This window comes from Pomacea canaliculata, linkage group LG9 (genome assembly GCF_003073045.1).
Source record: "Pomacea canaliculata isolate SZHN2017 linkage group LG9, ASM307304v1, whole genome shotgun sequence".
NCBI lineage: Eukaryota > Metazoa > Mollusca > Gastropoda > Architaenioglossa > Ampullariidae > Pomacea > Pomacea canaliculata.
The window spans coordinates 24,896,580-24,908,461 of record NC_037598.1 but is presented as its reverse complement, the minus strand read 5'-3'; the positions used below and the strand labels follow the sequence as shown (position 1 = coordinate 24,908,461).

Genomic DNA, 11,882 nt, shown 5'->3' with positions numbered 1-11,882 from the left:
TTAGTTCCTGTTCTTTAAAATTCATGCTTTCTCTTATGTCTCTCTTAACTGTCAAGCTTGTCTCTTCGTTATCATCTTCACTGCTTATGATGATTAGTGTAGGGATCGCGAAAAATGTTGCAAAAGATTCTTTTGACAAATTATTTCTTGATAATTGTGCACTTTGCGTTTAGTTCATTATTCTTCCCACCTTTTAACATGCAATCCTTTCTTCTGCATTTTTATGTTTGAAGGGACAAAACTCTTCCATGCTTCTAGATTCTTGACCTCAAAGAAAAGGTTTTTCGTGACATTAACAGTAGAAACTGTCTCGTATTATAATTCAGAGTGTCCAGCCCACACTTTCGGTGAGAACTGTAGCAACACCTGCGGCAGGTGTAAGGACAATGTCACGTGTGACAGGGTCAGCGGCCTCTGCCCTTTAGCCTGCGCTGCGGGATGGTCGGGACCTCGATGTGACAAAGGTAATCACTTGACGAACTTGTGAGTATTTTATTTTTTCATGACAAAATATCATAAAGAGTCGTACAAAGTGTCACTCAGAAGAAACAAACAAACAAAGGGAAGCAAATACACACACACACACTGTCAGCCAGTCCACAAAAAGTCGGAAGAATAAAAGGTTTTGAATCTTTCAACCTCTTCTGTTATAATTATTATGAACTGGTTTTGCTTTTGGATCAAGTACTAATAACCTGTTTGTTGGTATTGAATCAGTTTTTTTTTTTAATTTTTGTTCTTACCAGTCATTATTTAGTACACGATGTACACAAGTCCATACCTATAAAACATTTTGGTAATGGAGTTAATTTTGGCATGATAGAGACAGACCATGTAATATCCGGCATTTAGATTTTGCAAACCATGTTTTCTCTTTTACAATTCTCTTTTCTTCACTTTTTACTTCTCTACATATTTAAGTATGTATTTCCCATTTACTGGGTACAACGACTCCGTCTTCAAGTACACAGTCCCTTGTTTATCTGTTTTGTTGTTGTTTCTTAGTGTGTGCCCAGTATACATTCGGTGACAACTGCAACACTACATGTGGCCAGTGTAAGGACAATGCCACCTGTCATCATATCAATGGAACCTGTTCTCTGGGTTGCGCTGCAGGCTGGACTGGACACAGGTGCGACGAAGGTAATTATGAGAAAAATACAAATAATAATAATAATAAAGGTAGACTCATAGCACATTAAGACATCAGAAACAATAATGGCCTTATATACACTTCACCAGATCATCAAAAGCGCCTGATGGTGCTGTAAAGAACCCAAACTTTGATATGATATTTGTTGGACAGAATACTAAATCTCTGCACCCTATAAACTTCTTCTATTACAGATGCTTACATAAAAAGGAGAAAGCAGAAAATTACAGCACTTAAACACGAATCCTGTGGATTATGAGATAAAGAAAGAAATGTGAATTGTTGTTGCTTGACATGTCACAATATTCCGAGTCCAAGGTGTTTATTACTAGAGGCCTACATCGTGAACAATAGTCCTTGTCTCTCAATCATCGTCACTGAATAAAAGTATTTTACGGGAAATCGTTTGCAGTTGAGGAGGAAGATAACATGATGATGCTGATTGCCGGTGGAGGTGGGGGTTCTCTCGGTCTTATCATCGTGGTCACCATTGTCGCTATTATAATCAAGTAATTTCTTTCTCTATCAAAATCGTTCTGCTTCAGCTTGTACATTTCTTTATGTGGTACATGTGCTTACTGGAGAGAGAGAGAGAGGGGTGAGGAATCCATAAAACTGTCATATATGTTCATGTCATTTTAAAGAAATTTTAACGGTACATTTATGATTTGGTTAATTTGAAGTTTTTTTTTGGAATAATACGAGAAGTATTTTTATTCATTTTTTTATAATACCATAGAAACGTGTTTCTTTTCTTTATTTCTTTAACTGTTGGCGAATTTCAATGATTGATAAAAACGATCGGCAAAATGCTGCTTGGAAGATCGTCCTGCTGTCTTGAATCCTCGTTTAACCATAATCCTCCGAGCATTACACCTCACACCCGTGATTTCCTTTGTCAGGAGGAGGAGGAGGAGGAGGAGTGGCCAGGCCACTGGTGTCAAAGCCGCTGTTCTGCTGCTCCCACAGACAACATCGCGATGTCCGGCAACGCCTACGTGTCACAAGAGTCTGTGCCACCGAGTGCTCCAGGTAGACACATGTCTACACAACCCTGCTCACCACTGGACACAGTGGTTAAACTGAATGTTGTGTTTATTTTGTGTGTGTGTGTGCAGTGAGTGTAGGAGTGAACAGGACTGTGCAATGACTGTGGCGAAGCCAGTCCATGTGGAATAGTGTCTTGATAGCATGACTGTGGCAAACCCGTTACTATGAACAGACCATTACGATCTTGACCACAATGACAGTGACGATCCTGTTGTGTTACAGACTGGACCCAGCCAACAGCAGCTGAAAGCGAGGCTCGATGGAACAGGATGATAATAAACATACTGGACAAACTGCAGTTGAATGACTTGGAGAAGGAGTTCTTGGTAAGTAGTCTGTGTGTGTGTGTGACAGTTGGTAGCTAGTGAGCTCATGTAAAGTCACGTGATTATGTGTTTCTTGTGGGGTCTGGATAACCGAGTGGTCAGAGCTCTGGCATCCAAACTGAAAAACATTTGGTTCTAAGCCCTGTTAGTTCCAAAAACTTCCCCAAGTAGACCCAGCTGGCGGCTATGGGTACCTCACTCCTTGGGGGGTTAAATAAGGCATCCAGGGAAAGGAAATGGGCAAGCTGGCTGAACAAGTGACTTCAAAAGGTTAGAGAATAATCTTTACCTCTACATATACCTCCATAGATGAGTGTTTGGTTCAGTACAGTAGCCTACCCCAGTCTCTCAGCAACCTTAGAATATTTTTATATCATTCTGTACTTTATTCTGAAAGTTACCTGGGAATGATGTGCAGGAGCTGAGGTCTGGCAAAGAGTTTGAGTGCACAGTGGCTGTCAGGCAGAAGGAACCGCCGCAAAAATCGGTTTAAAGATATTCTCCCTTGTGAGTCAGGATGTGACAGCAGTCCAGCATCTGTAATCGTAGGAGTAGATCGTGGTGGCAACTCACCTTTGTACAAACCTGCAAGACATACTATCAAACATTCTAATATACAGCTGCCAAGTTTCTGATACTGTCTGTGCCAGTCAATCAAGATATTATCAGTAATACATTTTTAGATATGTGCAGTTATTTCCTAGTCTAGCCACAAAGACCTTCCACTACAATTTTTTTATGTTTATTGTAGATGACCACTCCCGTGTGGTCCTGGAAAACATCAACGGCAACGACGGCTCTGACTACATCAACGCCAGCTACATCAAGGTGGGTAGATAAAAGGTCTATCAAGCGTATTTGATGTGTCTAAAGCTTGAGTTTATTTACAAAATCTTTATAAGATTAAAAGATAAAGGCCGGAACCATTTTAAAACCTAATTAACTCCCTCATGTAAAAATTAGAATTACTGATATAAATACATGCACTGGAAATTGATGGATGCAGATCCCTCAGCCTTAGAGATCACAGAATTTTGAAGTGTGGTGAATTTTATAATATTTAGTCTTGTTGTCTATTTATAAAGAAAGACATAAAGCTTGTCGTGATTTCAAAGTATGTTTCTAGAAATGTACAAATATAAACCAAGTATTACGAACTCTCTGATCACAGGGCTACAAGAAGTACATTGCAACTCAAGGTAAGCAAACAAACGGTCACAAAGTCGTCAGGAATCATCTAGAACTTTGTGTATTATCTCGCAATGTGTTATTTGTCTTATCTTCCTAGTTATCTTTCCTTGTCCACGATGCGTTTCTCTGTCGATGATCCTCTTACTCTCTGTAAGTCTTGTCTCTGTTCTCATTCGGAAGGTCACATTAATTGTTTGTCTACCTGTATTTATCTGTCTGTTCTTTCTTTCTTCCTTCTTCTCGAGAAGCAAGTCTTCAACATAATGAGAAAACGAGGTAACACCTTGATGTTACAGATGAACTTACAAAATAAAAAGTCAAGCTCTCTAACTGGTTGCATTGAAAGTCTTTATGTTTCCATGTATGTTTTCTGTTGCCATGGAGTTTTTTCCTGTAACCCAGGGCTGTGATGATTGACATAGCTTGACATTGAGTAGCTGCCAGTCATTGAAAAACACTTTTCAACAGGTCCGATACAAAACACTGAAGGACGACTTCTGGCGCATGGTGTGGCAAGAACACGTGACACAGATCGTCATGCTGACAAAAGACGAGACCAAAAGGAACAAAAGTGTAAATAACTTTTATCTAACTGATATTTGTCTCCGGAAGTAACCTTAATGAGACTAACATTTCTTAGCGTTTATTTCCTAATGTTTGGGACATTTAAGCAAAAGTCAACACAGCAGAATAAGTTTGAATTATTGCTTTGAGAGGACTGAAAATATGTGTATCTAATTGTAGGCCGCGTTCTTCAAGTACTGGCCGTCTGCAGGAGAGAAGAAGAGATATGACCAGGTGGAAGTGACCTGTGTGGACGAGGTCAACAAGGCTCACTTCATCGTCAGGACCTTCTCCGTGAAACAAGTACGTGGACAGAGAGGGCGCCACAAGCCCTTGTCTACACGGATGTGAGAATAATAGTGGGCAAGGCGTGCGAGCAAGACTTTAAGGGTTTCATAGTTTGACAAGAGGATAAGGACTTGATATGTATGTGTTTATGTGGCACTAGATGACACGTGTAAGTCTCACAGTTCCTCGTGTTACAGGACAACGAGTATCGGCACGTGGAACAGTTCCAGTTCACTGGCTTCACGGATCAGCAAACTCCTTCCCCAGTGTCCTTTGTCGGCTTCTGGCGGTTCGTCAACTCACGTGCTTCTCGCAATGACACTTCACCTCCCATCATTCACTGCAGGTGAGCCTTACCCCTTGCTGATGTATTGGTAAGCTCAGATCACGTGCCCTTGGTTATCTATTACACTCAGGTCAGAAATGATTGTCTCCCTTGTGCACAAGACTTTAATATGGTTTCAAACAAAGTGGAGGAAATGCCGACAACTCTAATAACATCGTCTAAATGTTCACAGGACAAAAGCAGAGATCGATTTGATTTTTTAAGCTAAAATTATGAGTACTATCCTCAAAACAGATTATTTTAACAGATTGTTTTCAAATTGTGAACCAATGGGACTCTGTTGTACAAAGCCAACTCTTACGACCTCTTGATTTTATTGCATAGTTTTAAAAGATTAATCAGGTCGATATAAAGGTAGTCTTGATCAGATGGCTGTAATTCGATATAAATATAATTTTGGTCATATGACTGTTACCAACATGAATGAAGTCTTGGTCACGTGACTGTTAACTCGATCATCATCCCTCACAGCGCTGGCATTGGTCTGACTGGTGTTTACATCGCCCTCGACATCGTCATGAAACACGCGGAGTTTGAGAGCGAGACCGACATCTTTGATGTTGTAAACAGAATACGTTTGGACAGATGCGGCATGGTGAAAAGCAAGGTGAGTGACAAATCACTGCCACTGTCATTTCCCTTTCACTCTTACTTGTGTATTGTCACAGGTCTGTGTGTCAGCTCCCACTGGAGGCAATGAGAGTGAACGAGATGTGTGCAGATGTCTGTGTCCCTGCTGTGACCAGAATTTGTATTTTGGCTTCAGAGAACACACATAAAACTCGTCTTTTTAAATGAAATAGTGACCTTAACTAACATTTTATTCCTCGTAAATGACCATCCACGCCTTGAAATCGAAGCGGTAACAAAATAAAGTGACTATGAATAATATATTTTTTATTTTATTCCGAGACATAGATAACGAATAACAAATACTATGTTTACCAGCTTTATCGTCACCTGTTTGCACACGGACAATTTTGTTTTCTGTCTTTCACACACTTTCCTCTCGCCTTTGTAACATGTCCTGTGTACTCTTCACGCAAGTCTCCTAGTGTCTTCTCATTCTGAAGCCGGTACTGGATACACTTATTACTATTACCTGTACTTACTGTCTCACAGGACTATTACCTGTACTTACTGTCTTACAGCACTATTACCTGTACTTACTGTCTCACAGGACTATTACCTGTACTTACTGTCTTACAGGACTGTTACCTGTACTTACTGTCTTACAGGACTATTACCTGTACTTACTGTCTTACAGGACTATTACCTGTACTTACTGTCTTACAGGACTATTACCTGTACTTACTGTCTTACAGGACTATTACCTGTACTTACTGTCTTACAGGACTATTACCTGTACTTACTGTCTTACAGGACTATTACCTGTATTTACACCGGACTGTCCTCGAGGCTTGTGTCAGCCGCGGCACGTGTCTAGACATGGCGACTTTCGAGATGGTCTTTCCAGAACTTGTGGAGGTAGACAGTCCTAACAACCTCATCGACAGACAATTTCAGGTGAAGCATTGATGTATGCATTTTCGTGTATATATATGTATGTCTGTGTGTGTGTGTTTTGGTGTCTTCGGATTCCAATTTATCCTACATTTAAGTGTGTTCGCCTTGATAGTATTATATCTGATTAAAATTTTATTACTTCGACAATTATGATTTTTGTTCAATTCTTTTGCCAACAGAACCTACGAGTTCTTCCCGATGTGCATCTCGACGGCTCTTATGAAACTTTGGAGGACGATAGAGGTAAGAACTTGTCTCAATCGTTTTGTTTTGTTCTTCAAATCTTTTTCGTTATATTATTTATTGTTAATAATTATCATATATTTAGCTTCAGTTTCTTCAGTCGCATATTGACCGAATCTCTTTAGCTCTTGCGAGCTGTCTTATAGGTGCGCAGGTCTGTTCACGCTTTATCTTTCTTAATATAATTTGTTTCATATAATTTTTTTCTCGGAGCTTAGTTTTCAAAATTTGTACGGTGAATAAAATTGCATTTGTCCTCGGTGAAACAACACAAGATAATTGAGGAAAGTGAACAGTTATTTGTCGTTACTGCCACCAATCATGCAATAGAGACACACGAACTCTCTCTCGCCATGATATAGCCTCAGTCAAACACAAATTTCTCCCTTCTTCAGCTGTTACATGGTTTTTAGACAATTATATATATATAACACAAACAATCACACAGAGGCACGCATACAACCAGGCGTGTGCGTACTAAATAATATAAAACAAATAAATAAATACTGTTTCTCATCCCAGATGACATTAAGAAAATGTTAACGATCCAAGTTGGCGGACGACGGATTACCATCAACGCATGTTTCGTGCCTGTAAGTTGAATATATTATATTATAGAAGTCACAGTACAGGTTTGAAGTAACGGATGGGGCATTGCTGTTTTCCTCCGAGCCAGCGACTCAGGCTACATCACGGAAAAAACAAAAAAAAAAAACCCTGTAAACAGATGTCATGTGCGGAGAAAGAAGACTATGCCCGAGACGAGATCTGAACCCAGGACAGTCAACCCTGGACAGGTTTGAACCAGGCTGTCAAGTAACTCGATGAATGATTTCCGTGCCTGAATTTCCAAACAGCTTATGTGTGTTTTCGCCTTATTAAACTGCTCCCCAAAGTTATTTAACTTTTGGCAGTTTTTGAATCTTTTAAACTATATTCTGAAGACTCAGATTTACACATGGATACCACGTGTCATGTAGTACATTTCAGTCCAACGAAAGATGGTTTCATTTGTACAATTAACTGTCTGTTGTAATACTGTTCCAGACCTTGCTCGATGCCCATGGAATCATAATGACACCGCAGACAGATTCGTGGCACACAGTCTGGAGTCTGGTTGAGGGCTACAATATCAAAGATATAGTGCTGCTGGGAAATGTTTTGTGTGGAAAACCGGTATGTTGTCTTTACACAGACCGCCGCCATCTGCAAAGCTATGGAAGCAATATCTAAGATAAAACAAACATTCAAAACACTATCAAAAGATTATTAATAACTCGCTTAATCATTAAGAAAAAAGATGGACACACACACACACACACACTGTTGGGCATCAAATTAACTAATACAAGCAGAAAAAATGTGTCGACTTCTTACCATCTATGACAGCCCATTTCTCTAAAAAAAAAATGAATGGAAGCTCAAATTAGATTAATCTAGAACAAGTTATGGAGGGTATTCAGCCTGTGTAATCTGAGTACACTTTGAGTTACATAATATAGTATTGTCGAGCAATAATGTGTCTCAATACCAGGGTGCAGGTCCCTACTGGCCCACACAGACAGGAAGCAGTCTGCTGGCGGGACCTTACACAGTCTCTCTCACAGACAAACGGCAGCTGGCCACGTGTCTTACAGGCTACAGTCTCACCTGGCAGGTACATCAACATATCCATCGTTTTCAAATTTCCCTATGTGAAAAGATGGTAGAACAATAATATCCAGTAATTTGTTTTTATTTCACTCTAAAGGTACTTTTAAACATTATATTTTTTGCTTACAACGAGATATTATTTCTCGTTTGTCATCCTTGTTCTTATTATTCCACCCGTTAGCGTGTCCTTTTTTCCTTTTCTGTTCTTTTTTCATTCCTTTTATTAACTCTGTTTTCTTCTTCTTTTTTGCCCTTCACCTTTGCTTGGTCTTTACCTGTTGTCTCAGTTCATTTGTTTGCTGGTTTTTTTTTTTTTTTTGTAGAGAAGACAAAAATCTGGTGGAGTGCAACTTACACACTACAACGACTGGCATGAAGACATTCCCGTCAACACTTGCGACCTGGTGTACCTGCTAAACACCTTTACTAAGACGTTACATGAACGGCCACGTGCTCCTGTACTTGTCCTCTGTATGGCAGCTCTTCACCTGTGAGATTTTTCTTCATGTTTTGTTGTTGTTGATCTTTTTCCATTGCAGAAATGTTTCAACAGGACTCAGTGCCTAAAGACTTAGCTATTGTCATTATCTTTTATCTTTGCGCTGAACAGACTACAACTACAATCCCTACAAAGCAGCCAGCCTGTGCAAAATGCACTCACTTACACTCTACTTTTGAAATTTCTTAGTCTTTAGAAGTTGTAGTGAGTACTGTAGTGTCAGGTGAGTTGCCAGCTGCTAAAAGAGACCACGTGACATGACCTTAAGAGGTTTCTTGACTGTGTTGACAGTGACAGTGTGGCCAGGAGCTGCCTGTTCTGTGTCATGTGTCACCTGCTGGGCCAGATCACGCTGGACGGACAGGTGGACGTCTTCACGGCCGTCAGACACGTGCAGAGTGTCGTCGTGGACTTCATGCTGACAGCGGTAGGCGTTGACATTGATGGATATCTTTATCCAATCTATCATGTCCCTGTTGTTCCTATCTTTATTTTCTATACTTTTCCAATTTACTAGGCACCTATTAATATCCATGGCTCAAACTATCATAATCAATCTGTCATCCAGTCATCTATTAAGATGACATCTTTACGCACTGTTTACTCTACTGCACTTCGCCTGGGACTGACTGAAAATAAACAAAAGTTTGTTGTAAATAAAGGCTTTAGCGGAATGCTTAAGCTTTTCGTAACCGGAGGGAAGTTTATGTCAAGAAATGAAATGTTTTTGTACACGTTTAACGCTCAAACGCACGTCACGTGATCAAACACATAGCTACATTGTTTCAACATTTATGGACAAGGGAATAAGGACAAACGTCTTCTGAATTAATAATCTACGTAAGTAAATAGACAATCTCTTCTTCTTGACAATAACTTTGTGATACGAGCATTGTTTTTTTATGTTTCAGGAACAATTCCGGTTTTGTTTTCAAACGGCACAACAACTGCTGACGTCAGATATCTACGCCAACACAATGACGTAGTCAAAGACAGTGCACGAGCTCGTGATTCACAGACAGAAGGCTGAACTAAGAAAGAAGAAAGAACTGATGATAAGGAAAAAAGAAATACAGAAATGCGAAGAGGAAGCAAATAACAAGACTATAGTGACTTTGCAGAGGACGAGGAGCAGGGAAGTAGCAACAAGTGGACAAGGGGGGAGAGGGAGGGTGTGACAAGGACCTCCACTGTGGTAACCCATGCCAGGAGAAATGTTTGATCCTTATTGTTGAGACCTTGTAGTTTATTCGAAATTTAATTGGCAGCCAATGAAGAAGTGGTTGACATGTTCACATTTGAAAGTCCGGAAAGAACGAAGAGCTCTGAGTTCTGGATTTGAGAAGCTTGTCACTGAGGTTCTGTGGACAATTAGTGACTAGGTTCTCGACACACATCCTTGAAATCCGTCGCGAAGTCTAGTCATGGCTACCGATGCAGTTGTAGACAATGAACTTTAAGGTAGACACAACACATAGTAACCTTCTGTCTCTTTATCTCTCCGTATTCCTCTAATGTATCTCTCTCCAGCTCCTCTCTTATTCTCAACTCTTCATACTATCCCCTTCTCTTTCAATTTATCTCATTTCAAATCAATTCAGTTTATTCTGTATAGAAAGTTTTGTGCGATGAGGGTCACAGCTCTAGCACTCCCTCCTCTCTCCATGTAGGTGTCTACCAGTGTCACATCACAAGTTTTCTCTATAAAGCACTGACGAGGGGAAATGAGGACATACTCCACTAGAGGAAAGTTTGTGCTTGTGTGTGGGTGTGCTATCATTTTAATGTAAGGGATTGTGTGTCTTGTATACCATGATTGTACTTATTTCAATATATGAGTCATGCCACATTTTGTGATATGAACAGAACTTCCTTTACCAGTCCACTTTATTTGTTGACAGGCTACAGCCTGTTCTATAATTGTTGTTACTATTTCTATTTATGTTGTTGATGTCGCATTACTATAAATTATGTACAGTGTACTAGCCATCTAAATAGTTAATTTTATATGATCACATGCCCAATGAAAAGAGGCTCCAGATAATGCGATTCTAATGAGACCTGATCAGTAGTAGTTTGATTGCTTTTTTCATTGTCCTATCTCTCTCTCATTATTTCTGAATAAACACATTTACCGCCTTCACTCCTTTTTAGATTATGAATTCCTCTAATGTAGTTCTCCAATTCTTTCCTTGTGCATATAACACATGGCCTTAGTGTTCAGTAATATTTTGCCTTTGTTGAAATGTTTACAAAAGTGTTCACCTCTAAGTCCAGTCATCTCAGAACAAGACAACAACAACACTTCTTATTTCAAATGTCTAGTAGTATCTCGGACAGAGCAAAACAAAAGATCATGACAACGACTTTTCAAATTCTCAACTTTGTCATTGCATGTAATCTGAAAGATCATGTTTACCTCCTCACATTCCCTTATTATTGTTGTTGTTGTTGTTGTTGTTGTTGTTGTTGTTGTTGTTGTTGCTGCTGCTGCTGCTGTTTCTGCTGCTGATGCTGTCGTTACAGTAGTAGTCAGCATATTACGGCAATTATTTTATTGTAAATTGTAAAGTGAGTGTTTTAATGTAAACTTCAATAAAACTTACATTGTAGTTGTTTGTTTGATAGGTTTGTGTGTAATTGGTTTGATGGTTGGATAAAGGAACGGCTATAATTAACACAGGCTGGGCTGTTATGTAACATCATCACTCAGATGGGTTCCCATAAAAAGTGAAAGCTGACTTTGTGACCCTTTAAACAACATTCTGTACCAAACACATTTTTCAAAAAGCTTGTATTCTCACAAACTGAGCATCCCTTTCTCACTCGTGTTAGCAGAGGGACAACAGGCAGATGAATCAGACGAGTGTTTCCCCGAAACCTTTGGAATCCTGTCACCGGATGTAGGGACGAAGACTATGGACCAGCGTGCAGTATTGTACTTCAAGTGTCTTGTTCCTATAATTATATAAGTCGTGCTTGACTTGTCATCCATTATACTATGTCTCTTCTAGGAAAAACACAGCCGGGATTCATTATTTC

The 11,882-nt window shown here is 39.6% G+C and overlaps 1 protein-coding gene across 1 annotated transcript; it reads left to right on the top strand.

Annotated features, from left to right (window-relative positions):
• Positions 1-2,468: 2,468 nt before the first annotated feature.
• On the top strand, positions 2,469-11,432 carry LOC112571904 (receptor-type tyrosine-protein phosphatase kappa-like). Its single transcript, XM_025251299.1, has 16 exons — positions 2,469-2,529; positions 2,948-3,036; positions 3,281-3,357; positions 3,701-3,728; positions 4,189-4,293; positions 4,465-4,587; positions 4,770-4,918; positions 5,390-5,525; positions 6,302-6,445; positions 6,625-6,688; positions 7,211-7,281; positions 7,736-7,864; positions 8,223-8,345; positions 8,665-8,831; positions 9,132-9,267; positions 9,752-11,432. The coding sequence occupies exons 3-16, from the start codon at positions 3,281-3,283 to the stop codon at positions 9,824-9,826; spliced, it is 1,527 nt and encodes a 508-aa protein (XP_025107084.1). The 5' UTR covers positions 2,469-2,529; positions 2,948-3,036; the 3' UTR covers positions 9,827-11,432.
• Positions 11,433-11,882: the final 450 nt, after the last annotated feature.